The sequence below is a fragment of the Gymnoscopelus microlampas genome, assembly GCF_963454915.1.
Source record: "Gymnoscopelus microlampas genome assembly, chromosome: 18".
Lineage (NCBI taxonomy): Eukaryota > Metazoa > Chordata > Actinopteri > Myctophiformes > Myctophidae > Gymnoscopelus > Gymnoscopelus microlampas.
In genome coordinates, this window is record NC_139955.1 from 35,561,500 (window position 1) to 35,582,247 (window position 20,748).

General features: G+C 40.7%; 2 protein-coding genes across 7 annotated transcripts in view; both read left to right on the top strand.

Moving 5' to 3' along the window:
* Positions 1-3,376: 3,376 nt before the first annotated feature.
* Positions 3,377-9,929, top strand: rbmx (RNA binding motif protein X-linked). 3 transcript variants are annotated; one of them, XM_084041163.1, is made up of 9 exons: positions 3,377-3,473; positions 4,116-4,224; positions 4,852-4,958; positions 5,055-5,220; positions 5,353-5,496; positions 7,597-7,708; positions 8,129-8,260; positions 8,346-8,470; positions 9,284-9,929. In XM_084041163.1, exons 2-9 carry the CDS (start codon positions 4,116-4,118, stop codon positions 9,598-9,600), a joined length of 1,212 nt encoding a protein of 403 aa, XP_083897289.1. In that variant the 5' UTR covers positions 3,377-3,473; the 3' UTR covers positions 9,601-9,929. The 3 variants fall into 3 exon arrangements, with proteins under 3 accessions (XP_083897289.1, XP_083897288.1, XP_083897290.1); XM_084041162.1 differs by having other exon boundaries at positions 3,390-3,695; XM_084041164.1 differs by having other exon boundaries at positions 3,390-3,695; positions 5,380-5,496.
* A 2,989-nt stretch (positions 9,930-12,918) lies between these two features.
* arhgef6 (Rac/Cdc42 guanine nucleotide exchange factor (GEF) 6) overlaps positions 12,919-20,748 on the top strand; it is a 37,141-nt gene continuing 29,311 nt past the window's right edge. For all 4 annotated transcript variants that reach the window (XM_084041947.1, XM_084041948.1, XM_084041949.1 and 1 more), the window contains exons 1-3: positions 12,919-13,193; positions 16,268-16,351; positions 19,142-19,226. In XM_084041947.1, the coding sequence (XP_083898073.1) occupies positions 13,029-13,193; positions 16,268-16,351; positions 19,142-19,226 (334 nt within the window). In that variant the 5' untranslated portion in view covers positions 12,919-13,028. The remainder of the gene's footprint in view (positions 13,194-16,267; positions 16,352-19,141; positions 19,227-20,748) is intronic.

The window sequence follows — 20,748 nt, forward strand, 5'->3', positions numbered from 1 at the left end:
GCCCATGGCAAGTTGCTGTACTCTGTCCTCTATCCTGAGCCATCCGACAATAGCAAAGTGAGGGGTTAGATGAGTTGTAGGTTTAAGGTCAAGGAGTAGCCTTACCAGTTTGTTATGGCATGTCTGGAGCCTTGTTTTTAAGGCCTGAGTGGTGGTACCATGAGGTGCATGCATAGTCGAAGTGACCTTGGCCCCTGTTAGAATCCTCAAAGTGTTCTTACTGACTAGAGAGGAAATCCTATACAAAAAACGTGTTCTTTGGTTGACTTTTTTGATGATAACATTATCACCCACTTTGATTGTGAACAAGCTGTCGGCCTTGCTGAGGTTAAAACTAGACCCAAAGAGAATGGATTCAGTTTTCCCAGGTGTAATGATAGTTTGTTATCAGTTTGGCAACCCAACATTGCTCATGTTGTGGCCTAGTGCCCTAGTAGTCGATTGCACTGGTGCCCTGCACTGCTATTTCTAATTCTAGAAAAAAGTGAAAAATGGTCTGTGGACAAATAAATATTCATTTGGGGGTCCACATGAAAATATTTTGAGAACCACTGGGTTTAGCCATGGATCACACGACTGTCGTCTCGTCTGTCATGTGTCAGGGCTACACTGGGTTAAACAACATTAGAAAGCAAGGCCAAATAAGCAGCTACACTTTAGAAATAAGCCCAAAACCGCAACCAAGCAACTTTACAAACAAGCCCAAAATCGCTTATAATAAGCAGACATGGCAACACTGGTCACATCGAAAAGGAGATACGAGGCCTGCGCGGGGTAGCCTACATCCCCTTGCCTGCCTGCCCTGGAGCCCTGGTTTGCATATCCGATCTAGAGCGGATACGGAAACCGTCTCTTGTTTGCATGTATTTTTCTCTGAAACTTTACAGATACAGTAGGCGGGCCTTAGACCTGTGTTGTACAGAACAGAAGATAGAAACCAGTCCTTCCGATTTACTCCCATGGATGTTTCACTTCTGAACAGTAGATGGCAACAATGCGCCTATACTGTCTGCCAGAAATAAACGAAGAGGATGAAGATCCGCATTCAGAATGGACCTTATCAGTGAAATATTTATGATAATGTAATGGTAAATAAAGGCATGCAACACGTTTCTTGTGGGTTCCGGCTCGTGGTGTGGAGGGAAATGAGCAGATGGATATTCTGGCCAATCAAACACTAAGAATTAAGCAGATAGACTGACATATGTACATTAAGCAGAAGTGAACCACTTATTATGACTCATACACATTCAGGTAAAACATCATTAACACTGTCAGGTCTCTTAGGAAAAGCAACAGGCAAAACAAAAAGTTGTTAGTTGTATCTTCTGTATTTGTATCTTAGAGGCCAACGTCTCAAATGAAAAAATGGCAACAAAAGTAATCAGAAAAGTCAACCAAAGAACAAGTTTTTTATTCAGGATCTCCTAGTGGTCAGTAGGAACACACTGTGACACTAGCAGGGATCCTCAACCTTGACAAGAAAACACATGACAGCCGGTGTTTGCGGTATGTTTTTAGTTTTTGTGTCAATTAAAACAAATCTCAGTTACAGTTGATCACATCAAGAAACAAATACCAGAGTTCTACTAACTGTCCGGGGCAGGGATACCCATACCCATGTACCTGTATAATGAATAGACTACTTCAATAGCGTAAAAGACACACAAAAGGCACAACACCAGAAGGAACCCTACTGATCTAACTGAACCCAGTTTCGGCTAAGAAATGGGGTCAAATTCGTTCTACTGTTATGCCACCAGAATGTGGAATGCTCTGCCAACAGGAATACAAAAGTGTGACTCCTCTATACTCTCCTTCAAAACCGCTCTAAGAGCACATATCGGTGGCTGCAAATTGTAACTGGCCCCTGTAAAAGGTCTAAGGTCTAAGCTCATCACCGGAAATGACCCCCCCCCCCCAACTGTCTACTGTACATATCTTTCTTTCATATGATGTTTTTTTTTGCAAATTATTGTATATTGTTTGTCTTTAAATATCTCTCGATGAATTGAATACACAGGACCTTAATGGAAACAAGCACTGAGGGCTTATCTGGATTGATTGATTGATTGAAATTTTTATTAGGCAAAAGAATGTAAAACAACACAGTTACATTTATAATGCTTTTGTCTAAAAGGTCCGGCCAAAAAAGTCCTTGCGGGCTTGTTTCCATTGGGGTCTTTGAATTAATTTCATAGACATATATAGTAGCAACCAAACAGTTCAAAAATCAACATAAGAATACAGAGGGGAAAAAATATATATATATATATACCATTATGTACAAAAAAGGTCATGGGAAAATAATGAAATATATACAAAACAAAACATGATCAAAATAAAATAAAAAGTATGTACAAAAAAGGGGGAGGAGGGGGGGGGGTCGTCTGTCTACAGGGAAACTGGTACTAGCTCCTCTTTAGGCCTCCAGAAAGATGAGTTTTTAGGGCTGTTTTGAATGAGCCCAGCGAACTGCATTTTTTGAGGGATGGGGTTAGACTATTCCATTCCTTGGTGGCAGTGCTATAGGATCATCCTTTTAGCATTATTTTGTATAAATCTGCACCACCGTGCCTTGTTTTTGCAAACTGTTAATAATAATTCAATCAATCAATCAAATATTTCATGATCTCTCTTTCCACACTCGTCCAGTTGGTGGCGGTAATGCGCCTAATACCTGGTTTGCTAATCCACCAATAAACATTACAGAAGAAGAAGAAGGAGGCAGCGTTGCCATGTCGGCTTATTATAAGCGACTTTGGGCTTCTTTTTCTGTAAAAATGCTTGTAAAAAATGGTACAGTAGTTGCGTTTTTTGGGGCTTGTTTCTACAGTGTAGTTGATTATTTAGGCTTGCTCCGCAATTTTTTAATTATTTTATATATATATATATATATATATATATATATACATATATATATATATATATATATATATATATATATATATATATATATATATATATATATATATATATATATATATATATATATATAGCAGATATAAGCTCGTAGCTTGTAGATTGGATTTTTTTCAAATAGAAGATGAATTTAGATTTGAATTGCTCATGTGTATGTCTTGTCTTCATTTGTATGCTCATTGCTCATTTGTATGTCTTAAATGTCATCAAGGGCTAGATTTGAGTGCACGGGTCGGGGATCTCATTTTAAATAAGCCAAGTGCTTTTATGAGCGATCCAGTTTAGAGGACCTTGTATTGTGCTTCCATGTACTGTTTCCATGTGATGTCTTTCTAAATAAAGTATTCAATCAATCATGTGGCCGCTTCTTTTAGTCGCTTCTTTTTGGGCTTGTTTTCATAGACCTGCATAGTTGCTTATTTCTCTCGCAAAACATGGCAACACTAAAGGGCAGTGCAGAAGGAGGAAAGGGAGGCATCATCTGAGCAGCATTTTGTCTTCTGGCCGCCAATTCATTTTAACTTGTGTTGGAAACGTTTCGGTTCGCACAGGTATAATATATGATGTGCATGATAACTACAATACACCCGTATTCTTATATATAGTAATTGTGAACAAATTGCAAGTGCAAACCTTTTGATACAGGCTCGCGTTTTCCAGCTGTTGTTGTCCTGGTCGTATCAGCTTGAGCTAAAAACTAGCTAACAAGCTAGGCAGCTACAAACACATTGTATCGCCATCTTGCCCATTCAGAAGTGCAGGACTTTATAACGGTAATGTTGGTAATTTAACACAGGCAAGGCAGTTCGACGACAGTGTTTTTATGTGTTACCATTTTAACCAGTGCTTCTCAAATATTTGCTCAAATGTTTTGTGTCGAGGGGAGCATTTGTTAGAATGTTTAAAAAAATATATATATTCCACATTTTATTGCAAGAGTTTTTGAAAATAGCAGATCTACAAGCTCTCGACGCGTCGAGATCATGTAGATCGGCTATTTTAAATAGCCGATGTAGGTATAGATGGGTATAGTTAAATATATAGGTTTAAAGTGCTCATGTGGCCTATAAGTTGCTTCTTTTGGGCTTGTTTTCCTAGATCTGGTTGCTTATTTTTCTCACAAAATATGGCACCACTGTTCGACGAGCATAATATAGTTGATGTTTATTGTGAATCCTCTTTCCTTTGTTCAGATGGCAGAGGCAGACCGACCAGGAAAGCTCTTCATCGGCGGCTTGAACACTGAGACCAACGAGAAGGCCCTGGAGCAGTATTTCAGCAAATATGGAAGAATCGTGGAGGGTATGGATGGACAAATGCGATAAGCGAAACGTTTAGATTGATTGAATACTTTATTAACAGTTTGCAAAAAAAACAGAGTACAGTTCAATACAAGGTCTGCTAAAAGGATTAAAACCCAAGAAAGCACTATGGCTTGTTTACATTGGGGTCCATGTGTAATTCAATTAATTGCAACATTTAACTCATTGAGACCTGAAGCCGATTCTACATGTCTCCTAAATCTCAACAGTATTCTGAATGAAAAACTTATGTTTCTATATCAGTGGTGCTCAATCTTTTTCATGTCAAGGACCCCCAAAATGATATGTATTTGGCCGCGGACCCCCATCAAAATAGTTTGTTCCAGGGACCCCCAGAAGCAAAGATTTGAGTTAAAAATGTTCGCTTTAAAAATATATATATTCAAAGATTTGCACACATTTTCACACATTTTCAAAAATAGCAGATCTACAAGCTCGTAGCGCGGCACTCGGTGCCGCGCTACGAGCTTGTATATCTGCTATTTTTGAATAGCCCAAAGTGTAAAATAATGCTTTTTAGCTCAAATCTAAAAATGACACAGTTCCAGGTCTTAATGGGTTAATGACAGTCTGTAGTAGTGTTTATAGCAGCGTTTTGTAATTTCAGTTCTTCTGATGAAAGACCGAGAAACAAACAAGTCAAGAGGCTTTGCCTTTGTTACCTTTGAGAGCCCCGCAGACGCAAAGGACGCAGCACGTGAAATGAATGGAAAGGTAAAGGGCAATATGCACAATCGATGTCATCAGACATAGCGCCATTGCCATCGGTATGGATTTGTCTCTATAATGGCTGAATTATGTTGTTTACAGTCCCTTGATGGTAAGCCGATCAAGGTGGAGCAAGCTACCAAGCCTCAGTTTGAAACGGCAGGGAGGCGAGGACCACCATCATTCTCTTCCCGCAGTCGTGGTCCACCCAGAGGGCCCAGGGGGTCCTCCAGGGGAGGCCCACCATCCAGAGGCCCACCATCCAGAGGTATTTGAGCAAACTGAATTTGCCATTGGAAAGATGACAAAAATCCACTTTGAACTGTTGAATTATCTCTTTTGTCTTCATAGTGTTAATGAGCGTATTCTTTTGATGCCCACGTTTCTTGTCTGTCGAAAGACTACTATGATAACGTAGGGAATGTAGAACCCTTCTTTAAAGGGATGTCATCCCGAGGTCCACCACCAATGAAAAGAGGACCCCCAATCCGCAACGGAGGTCCCCCAGCCAAGAGGTCAGCCCCTTCTGGTCCCATGAGCAGAGGTAAGTTACGCACTAGAACTAGATCATACGTAAAGAGGAAGAGAAACACTTTGATAGGTTTTTGTTTAACTGGTGTTGTGATGGTGGCGGCTCCTGGCGAATCTTTCAGGGAGTGTGAAATGTATATATATATTTTTTATTTTTGTATTTTCTAATGTAATGTGCATACTACGTGTGTTAGGTCTCCGAATCAATACAATTGGTATCCCAACCTAAAAATATAAACCCCTGTCATTGAACAAACAATGATCTACTAACAAAGCCCAACCAACGTTGCATCGTGGCCATGTTGTCATGTCTGTTGTTAAAAGTTGGCATTTAGTTCACAAGCAGTCGGCCAATGTCTTAGAGCTGGCAGAAGTGGCCTGCAAGATTTTTTCCAGTGTTGCCAGGTCTGCTTAGTATAAGCGACTGGGCTTGTTTTCCTGTAAAGTCGCTTGTAAATATACATAGTTGCATGTTGCTATTGTTTGGGCTTTTTTTTAAAGTGTAGTTGCTTATTTGGGCTGGCTTTCAAAATTATTTTTGAAAATGGCTGATATATAATAGGGCTCAAGTGGTGAAACTGGTCGCTTCTTTTGGGCTTGTTTTTAGACCTGGTCGCTTGTTTTCCTCACAGAATCTGGCAACAAATCACTCAACAAAACACACATAGCATTCTCCACCAGCCCAGGGCTAACTACGGGCTCTAGTCTGGACCAACCGACCAAGTTCGGTTTCGCATCGTTGGGTCGATAGATGACCCGACGGAACGGCGCTATCCGACAACAATTTGTAGGGCAGCAGATGCTTTCCAATGCCTCCCAACGCTGAGTCGGACCCAAATCGGTGCTATGGAGAGCTGCCATAGGACTACAGTTCTAACACGCAACGCTACTGTACCAACAGATATGCTGTGCACATCCAGTAGGCACCGGTGCAAGACAAATGGAGAAAAGATGTCGGCCATGGCAAAAACATTGTGTCTGATAATTGCACAGTAAGCGTTTTATTGGAGATGTCTTTCATCTACCGCAACATTACTTTAGCCAGCATGAGCCAGATGAAATGAACTACTCGCCTAATGCTGCAGAGGTTCAAAGAGTTTAATGAACTGGTGAAATGAAAAATACGTTTTTCACATTTTTTGTCGGAGCATATCAGTGGTCATAATATACACGCCTAACAATAGATGCCATTTTTTGGGGGGCATTTCTATATCAAAAGTCCATGACAGCTTGGTTTCAACAGAAATCTGCCTTCCTCTAAAAATGGCGGATTTCAAAATAAATAAGAGCCACTTTGGTTTACGCTGGTTTATTTTTTTAAGTCTACTTACAGGAAGTAGATAGACATTTGAGGTACGTGACACACCAGAGTTAGTAACTGTCTGACTCTATAAATAAGATGTTGGTACAGGTATGCAAGAATGCTTTTCGTTTGATCTAACACGCAACATTTGTTATGACCACGCATGCCCTCCAGTTATGTGCACCCCGTCCCCCTTGTTATGATTTACCCTCCTTTTGTAGAAACCTCCCTTGTGTTTAACTTTTGTGTGGGTGGTCCTAATTTAAGAGCCAACTTATACAGGGGGTTACTATAGGGGAGGAGTTGTTCTGAAAGGGGGTTTAGGTCAACTAAAAGGGGGTTTAGGGGGTGGGTGACAAATGAGACCACCTAGTGCATATCAAGTTTTTAAGGTGAGCGGGCCTACGGCTACACAGGACTATTGACACTGATTGGATTGTGACATTCGGTAGGTAGTTTGAAAGGCACCTCTTTTGGTGTAACACTATACAATGGCCAGTCGCAGCGTTTAGAGTTCCACTGTAAATAAACCCTTTTCTTTTTCCCATTTCGCACATATAGACGAGCCGTCACTAAGTTGGATCATACGTGAAAGTATTCTTACCGCTTAGATTGGTGATTGTTAAACTCTTGTTATGGTATTGTGAACACATTCAAACGTCAAATCTTTATCATTCAAAAATGTACAACTGAAAATGCTAACAGGCATACAGAGCAACTGGTTGCAATGGGGCAGTTAGTGGTCTTTACAGGTACGATGATGAAACTGTGTTAATCTAGGGCATTTGTTGGTTACTTTTTTTGTTATAGCGCCCATGTCCAGGGACAGAGATCCCTACGGTCCACCCCCCCCTCGCAGAGACTCAATGAGGAGGGACGACTATCCATCACCAAGAGATGAACATTACAGCTCAAAGGACAGGTATGTAGGACAAGTAATATTAACCGTCGTCACATATCTAATATGAAACCATAATACAGCTTGGGGTCATTTTGAAATGGTTCCGGTTGTTTTTTTATTTATATTTTAAGTATTCAATTCCTAATGAAGAGTGAATAAAAAAAATCAATTGCCGATTTTGGAAAACTAAGGTTTTACAACATTTTTGAATGGGCAATTTAAAAGTAAAAGCAAATTAACATACTTTTTACCCCATGACTTTTCTATTAAAATCTTTAAATTCTATTAGAGCACTAATCGAAAATCTTCTAGCTTTATATTTAAGTAAAATATCACCAATATTGTGAAACCGATATATTTGAAAAATATCATGTTAATTTTGACATTGTTGCCTGACCTTATTTCAAACTTTAAAGTCCTAATGTAGAACTTCTTTTATAGTTACTCCAGCCGTGACTACAACTCCAGGGAATCACGAGATTATGCTGCGCCCCCTCCCAGGGAATACTCCTATCGAGAATACTCCAATTCCACTTCGAGAGAGGATTATAGTTCAATGTCCAGAGGATATAGGTAGGTTTGTGGTGTTATTTAAGATGACGTGTGATTGGAGATGATATGCTACCTATGGAAAGTAACAATTGGCACTTGTATGTAGTGACCGTGAGGGCTATGGAGGAGGAGGAGGAGGAGGCCGGGAACCCAGAACCTATATTGACCGTCCAAGTGGTGGTGGTGGTGGTGGTGGTGGCGCCTCCTATCGAGACTCCTATGATGGTTATGGTAAGATTGGACCACAGTGAAATGAGGAGAGATACTACTGTGATGAGAACTAGGGCTGCACAATTAATTCTGAAAGCTACTGAACGCACACTACTACTGCAAACCCAAAATCACAAGAGGCTGCTTTTTTCTCCCACCTGACGAAAAGGTGTTTCAGGCAGCCTCTTAAATGATGCCCTAAGATGTTTTGCAGAATCCCTGACCTACAATGAAGTATATTGGAGAGTTCTTTTTCATTGCATTTAACCTTAAGTTTCGTGGAAAAATAGAAAAACCCATGTGAGAATATATCCCAATTCGTGTGGCAATCAGTATTCATTGAAATTCAACAACAGATCAAAAGAGTTGCAGTTTCTTGTCACTGTCATGCAATCCTAATGCACGCTACCTAATGTGCCCTTGGAAGTGGGCAACCATAAAGGAATCTCAAAAAGTCCTTGGAAACATCTCTGACCACTCGAAACCACAGGGTTTGTACTCCCTCAAGGAGTAACCTTCACAAAACCACCAAGACCTCTGAAATCCACGTATGGTTCTAACATGGAGCTCTAAAAGGAAAAATGGCTACTCAAATCAATGGCATGCTGAAACGGGTTGTATTGCCATAGTAGGCTTGGATAAATTACTGCCCATATCTCACCTAAACTTCCCACTTTGAATTTCAGTCAGATCGTTGGCATGATGGAAGGCTTCATTTCAGTAGTTTTTTAGCAGCATAAATTATCACATTGGCAAACAAGAAATGGGCACTTAACAGTGCAATAAATTGTGTAAATTGAAACTTTCCAATTACCTGACCCATTGACCCTGCAGGTAACTCTCGCAGCGCCCCACCTTCAAGGGGCCCCCCACCATCCTATGGTGGGAGCAGTGGAAGCAGTCGTTATGACGAATATGGAAGCAGTTCCCGGGATGGCTATGGCAGCCGTGACAGTTACCCCAGCAGTCGGAGTGATCCATATCCACCTAGCCGTGGTGATCGAATGGGCAGGCAGGAGAGGGGGCCAGCTCCCCCTGTCGAGAGAGGCTACCCTCCTCGTGATTCGTACAGCAGCTCAAGTCGTGGAGCACCTCGCGGGGGCCGCGGGGGAAATCGAGTTGATCGAGGAATGGCTCGCAGCAGATACTGAAATGGACATGGGAATCACGTCAAAGCAAGCGTTAATGCCTTCGAGCTCAGTAAACACGTGTAATGTGGGAAGAAAAGTTGAAAAGATGACAAAGTAGCCATGTCTAATTATGTGGATCTATGGAGCTTTTTTTTTTTAGCTGTTTATCCTAATTTTTCCAGTTTCTTAAAGTGTAAAAGTACAGGGTTGTATCTTGTTTTTTAATTTGATTTATCCTGCCCGTGTAATGGTGTCGTTTTCAACGTGTAAGTTTTTGTACCTTTAGTGCTGTTGAAACATGCTATGCCCTACGTCCTGGTTTCCTACATTAATAAAAGTTTTTAGGCAGATCTTGAGCACCGTTGATCAATATACAAAACATCACACCAAAGACGATGACATGAATGTAAAGTATTCATTCCTAAGTATACAAACTTTTATACCAAGTTTTATATCGATCCCAATTGAGAGTCATCAATGACCAACTGACCTAAAGTAATTGATAACACCACTGTGCTTCCCTATGGTCCCTACTGTTACTTGGGGTTTAGGCAAATGTCACTGTTAAAACTTTCCAATCATGTAGTTTCCTTGGAAATGGACCCATCAGCAGCATAAAGTCAAAGTATGATGGATTGCAACGGCAAAACCAAAGACCACAACAACCAAATGCAAGAGTCTTTTCAGCTCAACTGATAGTCAACAGCTGGTAAGCAAAGCAAACCTCTTTGTTTCTCGTCTGTAAATGAGTTTCTCATTGTCCTGTATTGCAATCTCCACCCAAAAGCTGCTGTTCAAGACAACTTGTGCTTCAGGGGACCAAAAAAAAAAATCGGGTCAACTGATTTTGGCTTTTTCACTAAACATGGCATCAATTGTCAGTATCTGCAACTACCTCAGAAGTGACCTCCCAAGTCAACAATGAAAATTGTACAACCTTTTTGTCATCGCTGAAGATTCTTTTTGCCTACCTTCCCCAACTTTTATAAAGAATAATTGGCAACAATGTTTTTTTATTGTAGGAAAAGGCCTTAAAGGGTCATTTATAAGGAATTTGCCAGTTTTGTACGTTTAAAAAATAAATATATAAATATATATATATTTAAAAGCAAATTCTCAGTGTGCGAACCGTTTCCTCAAGCATGCCAATTCTGATAATGGAGACCTCTGGAAGAACATCATCCAACCAGCCAAACTGGAAACTGAATCATTGAAGCGCAAAAAACAAAAAGCGCAGTCGGACCAAGGATTACAGGATTTCTTTTTCATATTTTGAAAGTACCTAACCAAGAGCGAGACATCATATTAACATTGGTGTCCTTGTTACAGGATGAGGATGGCTGCTGTGGTGATAACCCCTAGCAACATACCGAACATGTCTTCACAATGCTCCAATGACCAATGGAGGCTCATTCGAGGCTACCTAAGAGGTATGTCTTCCTGTACAATTGCATCATACTTGCAAAAAACGATAATATATGCCAGAATGTGGTCAGGTGGACATATGCCAGACGGCAATTGTACATATCAATGCTGAAATGTGAAATACCCGTATAATTAAGTAACACTAATAAAATCATTGCTGCTTGACATTCACATTCTCCATTAAAGATTATATATGGCAGTTTGATATTGTAAGTTTTCTCACAAAATGCCACAATCGCTTTAGGACTTGGGAGTATTGAACAACAGTGTTGGCAGATGGGAAATGTTAAATTATCGTACCGGAGCCTCAAAATGATAGTATTTGAAATAAAACTATTGTACACAGCCAAAAAAGAGCTCACAGGTATAAATATGAAATTTCACCAAAAATTGCATATTTATTGTAAGAAACAACCTTGTTTGAGACTCTACGAGACAAAAACGCATGACATATGCTGCGTGGAATCGGACAACTTCCTGGACCTTACACAAATAAAAGCCTGAAACTGGACTGGAAAGACGCGGCCGGTGTTCTTAATGCCTCCAAGCAAGCACATATCTAGGGTCAGATTTACCGACTTATTTTGAAAGGCCAAACCGGATCCTGAATCAGCAGCCAGGGAATTTCGTAAATTCTCACTTTTTTTGTGATATGGCAAAATGATCTTTCATTTGGGCATTTTTGATCGTAGAGAGGGTAAAGTTATACAAATACGATAATCGTACATCTGGCAACACTGTTGAACAATGTTTTTTTTTTCTTACTGTAGATGTTGGAATTAAACTGTTTGTTTTTTGTCCTTCAGATCCTGGTATAGGTCTCTGTTCGTACTGGTGGAGCTTGAGAGGCTATGGACAGAACACAGGCTGAGGAGTGACTTCTGTTCACAGGAATTTATGGTCTTTTGAATAAAGATAAATATATATATACTTTTAAATCCAAGACATCATTTGTTGTTGTGAATGACATTGTTCTCTACGTCAGCATGGTGAATATTTTCTGTGCAGAAAATATTAAATGTTGCACTTGGATTTGCCCAGATAATGGTTATAATCGGCAGCTTATCTAAATGTATTTGAGGTGCAGAACATTTTCTCAAGCAATGCTGGGCACATCAATCCTTATTGCAAAAGTTATTTTCAATTAACCACATGGAGTGGTTTTCATTGCCACTTTATTTTATCAGTGATTTAATGTCCACGGCGAATAACCAAGAATACTTTTTTATTTGTATTATAGATTAACCATCCAGACAATGATGGTGTTTTTGATTGTGCAAATGAATGTCAATGAATTGCGAATTAGTGTTTTAGCGCCTCAGTGCATTGCTGAATTGGTTGGATTATATTTTAAGGAGCTTTGGATACTGATGTCGGATATCTGATAAGCTGCCCCAAGCTAACTTTGAAAATTATATTTGACATTAATGTAGTCAATTCAATATTGGCAGTACTGCCCAGATGAGTGGATATTTTAAGTTATCTAAAATGGGTGGATGCCACTGGCATTATGTGTCACATTATGTAGAGGTTCAGATACATAAACATTCATATATTTATGCTGGGGATGAATATCTGAACTGGTATGAAGAAACTTAAACGAATTACTTTATGAACTGTACTTATTTATCTAGATCATTCATTCAGTGGTTCTCAAAGTTGGGTCCTGTGATTCAGGGTTCCTTGAGGGGCTTCTAAATGGGCCCCTACAATTGTGTAACTCTGACAGTGTACAAATGACTGGTCCATTTGGTTCCATTTGTATACTGTCAGAGTTAAGCTGGGTCCCTGAAATTTAAAAGTTTGAGAACCACTGATCTAGATGAATAATCCTATCTATATTGTTAAGGTGCCTGGTAGCCAGTAGGGGTGATCATCCGTGTCTCGTCTAGAACCGCGCCGTGTTTTTTTTTTTTTTTGCAGAAGTGCGGATGTGAGTTTCATTGCATATTGACACGGAACAAGGCCGTCTGTAATGTTTTGAAATGGATGTTTAGGTTAGGAAATGAGAATTATCAGGAGCAATGAATCCAGAGGAGCAGACGGTAACGTGGCTGATATCATTAGGAGTACTCGGCTCGCCCAAAAAGAACATAGCCGATCCGGAGGACTTTCTGAAAACCTCCCTTAAGGATGGGGTCGTGTTGTGCAAGCTTATGGAGCGGCTTGTACCTGGGTTTGTCCCAAAGGTAAGTGGATCAATGTTAACTAGTGAAAGTTATCAATAGGCAACACATTTGCCACGAACATCCTAGCCACTTAAAAAAACAGCATCGGTGTCGTGGGGAAAGCTTTTGCTGAAAATAGCAGATCGACAAGCTCAGACGCGTTGTGAGCTTGTCGATCGGCTATTTTCAGCAAAAGCTTTACCCGACATTAACAGAAAACGGTAAGAAGACACTAGTATTGAGCCTGGGGTTACCCATATGGTTACCCATATGGGCTGTAAGTGGTTAATGTTCGACGCCCGTTCGTAGGAGGGGAGGGGGTTTGGTGAAAAGATACCAACTTTTTAATCATCTACAACAAACCGAACAGGCCTACGTTTCACAACGCCTCTCAATTTGAATAGGTTTTCATTATGTGTGCGAACAAGGCGTTAGAAATAACGCGCTGTCGCACGTGGTGAAATATATATCCATTTTTTTTCTATCGTGAAGATAATGTTTCCTGTACTTCTTCTGAGCGAATAAAATGTTCCGCATTCTTGACATGTGTGAACAGTAACACGCCGTCCTCAAATATAGAGGAAATTCTGTGCATATTCGCTCCGTTATAAGCAGAATAAAGATATCTTGGTGCAGAGATTCACACACTTAACATTGATTTGAAGCAACTCAAGTGATGAGCGTTGTTTTTGTTGTTTTTTTGTACATCGAGTTTGCAGGCAAATTTGCTTTGAAGAAGTTGAGTGATAAATAACTCATGGTCCAGATTCTATAGGCCAGAAGGACACTCGCACCGTTGATTGGCTAGTTGGTTGCCAGGCAACGCCAGCGACATAGGGCCCTGTCTCAGTATTAAGGCCAGTCCACACCAAATGCAACTCCTTGCAACATACAACTGCTTGCAACCAGTGGTGGAAAGTAACTAATTACATTTATTTAAGTACTGAACAATTTTGAGGTACTTGAGTATTTCCAATTTTCAATACTTGACTTCCACTGCTACATCTCAGAGGCAATTCAGGCAAATGTTGTACTTTTACTCCACTACAATTATTTGAAAACTTTAGTTACTACAGTAGCTACTTTGTAGATTTATTGATTATTATTAAAAAAAACATACATTAACCACTTCAGCCCTATATACATTTCGGTTATTTGAAAATAGCCAATCTACAAGCTGTAGATCTGCTATTTTCAAAATAATTTTATTCATTTTATACAGCTGAAAACTTAAGTACATTTTGATACCAATACTTTTTTATTGTGTTCTTTTTACTCATGTAAATGTTGAATTCCGGACTTTTACGTGTAACAGAGTATTTCTACATTGCAGTATTGATACTTTTAATTAAGTAAAAACATTTGAGTACTTTTTCCACCACTGGTGTGGACTGGTTTTGTTGCAAGGAGTTGGTTGCATTGGTGCGGTCTGGCCTTTAGGAAGCTTCCTATCTAGGCCTGTCACCTAGACACCTAGATCCTTATTAGGTCTGTTTTGTCTAAAAGGTTTCATGAATGGAGACATCTTAGAGAGGAATAGCGTCATATGAGATGCAGCTTGGGTGCCTCTGGTTTCTATGGTAATCAAGCCTCTAACGCACCTGTCAGTGTCAACCACCCCTCTTGTCTTGTCCCAACACACCAGTGATGGAAGAAGTACTCACATGATGTTTTACTTAAGTAAAAGTATCAATACTGCAATGTAGATACACTCTGTTACAAGTAGAAGTCCTGTATTCAAAATGTACTTGAGTAAAAGTACAAAAGTAATTGGCATCAAAATATACTTTGCATTGTGAGCTTGTAGATCTGCTATTTTCAAATGGCCGAGATATATATAGGGCTGAAGTGGTTAGTGTGTTTTGTAATAAAACAAAACAAAATCTACAAAGTAACTAGTAACTAAAGCTTTCGTATAATTGTAGTGGAGTAAAAGTACAATATTTGTCTCTGAGATGTAGTGGGGTAAAGGTATTGAAAATTGTAAATACTGAAGGAAGTTACGGTACAGTACTTGAGTACATGCACTTAATTACTTTCCGCCACTGCATAGACGTTGTAAAACAGTCATTATTTAGAATAAATCCAATACATACAAACAAACAGAACGGCAACTGACATAGCTTAGACCTAACTGCTCACATTACTTGTAGTCTTTTTAAATAACAATGTGTGGAGATAATATAAAACTCTGTCATTGTACAATTTTGACAGCGTTATCTCTCCGCGTCAACGGTTGCCTGCCAACCAACGAACCAATCACAAGTGTGACCGTCCTTTCGGGCTATGGGTTCTATCAGCCTATCATAACAGTTGACGGTACGCATGTACGCATGCTCGTCACTTCCTCCTGAGAGCCTGTCTTCTCCGTGCGACCGCCCCCTCCTGTTATCAGCGTTGCCATGTCCGCTTATTATAAGCCACTTTGGGCTTATTTTTCTGTAAAGTTGCTTGTAAATATTGGTAGTTGCGGGTTGCGTTTGTCTGGGCTTGTTTTAAAGTGTAATTATTGTGTAAATTTGTTTTCATTATTGTTTAAACTAGTTCTCAAACATGTGCATGTCAAGGACGCCCAAATGAATGTATTTCTCTGCAGATCCCCATCTGAGAAACATTGTAACTTTCAAATTATATTCCAAATATTTCACTTTTTCTTTTCAAGATCTTTTTGAAAATAGCAAATTCGCGACACGTTGTGAGCTTGTAGATCTTCTATTTTCAAATAGCCAATAAATAAAGTGCTCATGTGCTGCTCACCAGTCACCAGTGGCTTCTTTTGGGCTTGTTTTCCTAGACCCGGTTGCTTGTATCTCTCTCAAAACCTGGCAACACTGCCCCCTCCTGTTAGTGGTCTAATGTATGCAATGAAGAAGACGCAGGAGGAATCCACACTTATACTTGGTAAACTGTAGGTTACTTAACCCTCGGAACGATACCATTCCAAACTTGATGCCATTTATTTTTACTGTATAAATACTGAAATAGCAATCGTATTCGGCATAGACCGGGGAGCGTTTGATGAGTATTGATTTGCCTAAAATGACTATCTGGCACAGTATGTTTATTATTTATTTCATCTCCTTGTGTTTGTTCAGTACTGTCAGGACCCGAGAGCCGAAGCCGACTGCATTGCCAATATAAGAGAGTTTCTACGAGGATGCACGTCCTTGAAAGTAGAGGTAAGTTGTCACAACAACTCGTCAAAACGATGGGTCTTTATTCCATGATACAGTCGTGTGTTGATCTTGACTTTTGATGCATGAGCTGACCTTCATAATCCGTTATTATCCATACAGATTATGAGCTCCTTAACTTGACTACCTGACTACTAAGTTAAACACTCTAGCCCAGGGGTCTTCAACGTTTTTCAGCCCAAGGACCCCTTAGCTGAGAGAGAGATAAAGTAGGGACCACCTTTACATATTGTATAAAACTGTGTTCTAGATTAAACTTTTTCATAGTTTTCATAGATAGTTGGATTCATGCAAATGTATATTTGACAACTTGACAACCCTTAATATTTAGTCAACTTTACCTTTTGGCTCTGTACTTGGTCTGCTCTTTTCCCTCTGCACCAACTCTCAGAAAATAGCCGGTTGTGAGCTTGTTGATCTGCTGTTTTTGGCTAATGTTCCCCATCATACAAAGATTTGGCGGACCCCCTGTAGTATCTCTTGAGGACCCCCTAGGGGGTCCCGGACCCCCTGTTGAAGACCCCTGCTCTAGCCTATGTTGTGATCAGACAGGCGCCCCCTCCCCGTTCAGTAGTAGTGACATATGTTTCTGTCACACCTCCATGTGGAGTGGGCTAGTCTTCATAAACAGGCATGCTGTCAGTCACCCCCTCCGAACAGACAGAAAGGGAACTGTTGGTCCGTATGACTAGTGCCTCTGTTTTCACAACAGCCCATAGACTTAGAGAATGTTATGTTCTCCCTTCTGCACTCATTTTGTCTCATATGGACCTTCAAAGACACATTTTAGATGGAGCTTTACGCCGCAAATTACGAGTGACTAAATTCAGTTCTGTTCTTTGTACCAGTATGCCTGTGGCTGCTGCACTGGACATTCACTCCACAAGCTTTATAAATAGACCCTTTTTTTTGGGTTCTTGAATCACATCAGTTGGTTTCTCTAAATGGCTAATTGAGTCAACCAGGCTGGCCAGCTGCAAGTCAAGTGGTTCAGTAGTTCTGCCTGGCTGGCTGTTAATGTTTGGGAGGTCCCCGTTGCTTTTTATCCACCATCCATCCCCTAGTCCATAATTAGGCTTTTTTTTTGTGGCAGTGCAGTAGCTTGTGGGGCAGAAGAAGGCTTTTGGAGAGCCACCACTGTCAATGATTTCATCCAGGGGTTTGCTGTGGCACTGCACTCAGCCCTGCCCATCCTTTGGTCAGCAGTGATGTGATCATCATGGTTAGAAGACTTTTTTTCTTTCCCCTCTCCTTTTAGCCACAGCCAAATTATGCACATAGTGCCTGTCCGTCGTCATGTGACTGCACAAAGAAAGCAGTCATGATACTGCTTTCACTTCTGTGCTGGAAAGGGGAAGCAGCAGCAACGGTCTCGGCTTTTTGGACATGTCATAAATTATACAGGAATATATACTATATGTGAGTGTGCTGCTGCTCGGTTGTTTTTTTTATAGATAACTATAGAGTCAGTGAGGTACTGTAACAACACAGTGTGAGTCATTGCAACTGTAAGCCTTGGCCCACGGTTTAGAACATCTGTAGTGGCTGTTCCTTATCCAAGTTAATTATAGTGACGTTTTGGCCTGTTAAACCCATGGGTTGAGTTTGTTGATGGAATGGTTTTCCTCCTGCACGATGCTGCTGACCAGTGACCACCATGATACCAAGTGTACATAAACACATGTCCATACTTTTACACAAATGATTTGCATACATTTTGTTAATATGGTTATTTGGTAGGCTAAAGCTAAACATTTTTCTCTTGAAAATCTGTTATTTTCGATGAGCGATGACCTTTATGACAAAGTATAAATTGGGCTCAAATATGTGTTAATGGCCATAGAAAAAGTGAGCCTGATCACATCCCCAGTCAGTGTGCTAATGGTCACAGTAGCATACAGCTCTGGTTCTCAATCATTTTCATGCCAAGGACCCCCAAAATGATATGGATTTTGCGGCGAACCCCCATTTAAAGATTTTGTGTCCCATAACAGAAGATTTGTGAAAGTCTTTTGAAAAAAGCAGATTTACAAGGTCACAACACGTTGCAATGTGATGCTTTTAGAAAATAAAGACTCAACTGTTCCGCATTTTGCTGGGGACCCCTTGGAACCGCCTCAAGGACCCCTGGGGGTCCCAGCCCGGACCCCACTCTGAGAACCACTGGCATACAGAACGCATGAGTAATACTTTACTACTCAAACTCAAATTTAAGATGTTTTATTTAAAATGTGAAACCTTATCTACAGGCAGAAAGAGGATAGCTGTCTTTGAGACACAGTGAGCAAGCTGTGTGTGTGTGTGTGTGTGTATGGGGGGGGGGGGGGGGCAAGGGAGAGACACAGGCAACAAGGTATGTTGGCTTGGTGTGTGCATCACATCGCAAATGAGTAGGAAACTGTTTTCATTGCTGAACCACTATTTTGAAAATCATCTTTTAACTCTGTCGTGTGTGTGTGTGTGTGTGTGTGTGTGTGTGTGTGTGTGTGTGTGTGTGTGTGTGTGTGTGTGTGTGTGTGTGTGTGTGTGTGTGTGTGTGTGTGTGTGTGTGTGTGTGTGTGTGTGTGTGTGTGTGTGTGTGTGTGTGTGTGTGTGTGTGTGTGTGTCTCAATACATCTGCTTCTGCTCTGGTTGCAGCATCATTGCTTATTGGTACTATCAGTAGAAATAGTGAATTTTGACCTAATTGTTTTTTATCGGTTGTGTGTCAGGTTGGGCTCAAGTTGGAATCCAACTCCAGGTGGATTTTAAGTTTGTCTTGCTTTTATTTTCCAGGGGTTTGAACCAGAGTGCTTGTACACTGGGGAGAATTTTGGCAAGGTCCTGACCACTTTGCTGGCTGTCAACTTTGCCACTCAAGGTAGGAGAAACGGTCTCGCTCTCTCTTTCTTGTCTCTCTCTCATTATCTGACTGCAGCCCCAGGGCTCTCATTCTGAACGAGTCGGTCAGTCACGTTACCGACAGAAAGGAATGCTGGAAAGAATTTTTCTTCCAAGCTACGACTACAGCATTTTAATAGACTATACATACTACGTTCTGTGTTTCAAACCCTTCAACCCCCTGCTGTCAGTGGTTGTAACTGCTTTAATAAACGAGCTGTGATAATTTCACAGACTTAAAACCTGAAACCTCTACTGCTGGCATTGTAGATTAAAGTGCTGCTCACTGCCCATAGCATGTGTGTGTGTGTGTGTGTGTGTGTGTGTGTGTCTGTGCACATGTCCAGGCATGCATGTGTGTGCATGATCCTGTCATTTTTCACTGGCTGGCTCGGCTCTTGGAACCCCTGTGAATTTCAACAGTCTGTGTGCTGCTCAAGGGCAGCTGGCGTGGCAGTGTGTGTTGGTGTCAAGCCGTTTTCCATGTTTACACACGGTCGAAAACGTGTGTTTACACACGGTTAATAGAGCATCCAGTGTCCGCACAATTCATATCCAGTACCCTAAGCTTCGGCATTTACGGTACGTGTTCATGTTAGTTAACCGCTTTAAGGTTATGACTAGGCAAAGTTATTACACAATTAAGTCAAAGTGAAACCTCACCGATTATCATCAGGCGTACATTCCGTATGATCGATAACGTGAAACAACCTGTTTGGCGTCATTGTTATGTGACGTCAACATTTCACAGAGAAACACACAGAGGCATAGGTTATTTCTTTACTACCCTGTATTATTGTCTCCGTCAGGCCGAAGGCGTGGCCGAAACGATGTTTTCGCCCCTGTCCGTCCGCGTGTCCGTTCGTCTGTGAGCAGCTAATCTCCGGCACAGTTGGACCGATCAGCATGGAACTTTGCATGCACACTCCCTGGAGGCACAGGAAAAACCTCTGCCCAAAATCTTTCACATCAGCCTGTTATAGCGCCACCAGGAGGCCGATTCTTGCTAAACACTGTTTTTGAAATTGCTCCAACAGATTTTGTCCAAACATCATGCAAATCAGTACGCATTATCGCTATAGCCATGTGAAAAAAAATGCCACCTTACATTTTTCAAATTGGCCTCATGATGGTGCTATAATAGGCCACTTCACATTCACACAACTTATAGAGCACCGAAGTCTGACGTAATTGACTCATCCTACCTGGGTTGCGGTTTATTTCCCCCATTCAGAATTCCCATAGACTTGTTTAATATCGTGTCAAATAAGAACTGTGTTCCAAAAATAAACAAATGACCACGGCGGTTTGACTCATATGGATATGAAGCATCAACTGACGGTGAGAAAACGCTAATGTTACTGCGGCCAAATTAGTTACATTTTCGCCAGAAATAGACTTTATCAAATATGAGTGACTGACTATCATAAACGATGCAGCGACACCTCCCTGACAATATCGCCGGGACGGTTTGTTTATTTTTGGACCACAATTCTTATATG

Excerpts from the sequence above, each read along its gene's own strand:
- rbmx (XM_084041163.1), top strand. The coding sequence starts at position 4,116 with ATGGCAGAGGCAGACCGACCAGGAAAGCTCTTCATCGGCGGCTTGAAC. Across the intron at positions 5,497-7,596 it reads TTCTGGTCCCATGAGCAGAG|CGCCCATGTCCAGGGACAGA; the intron begins GTAAGTTACGCA and ends TTTTTGTTATAG. Across the intron at positions 8,261-8,345 it reads TCAATGTCCAGAGGATATAG|TGACCGTGAGGGCTATGGAG; the intron begins GTAGGTTTGTGG and ends ACTTGTATGTAG.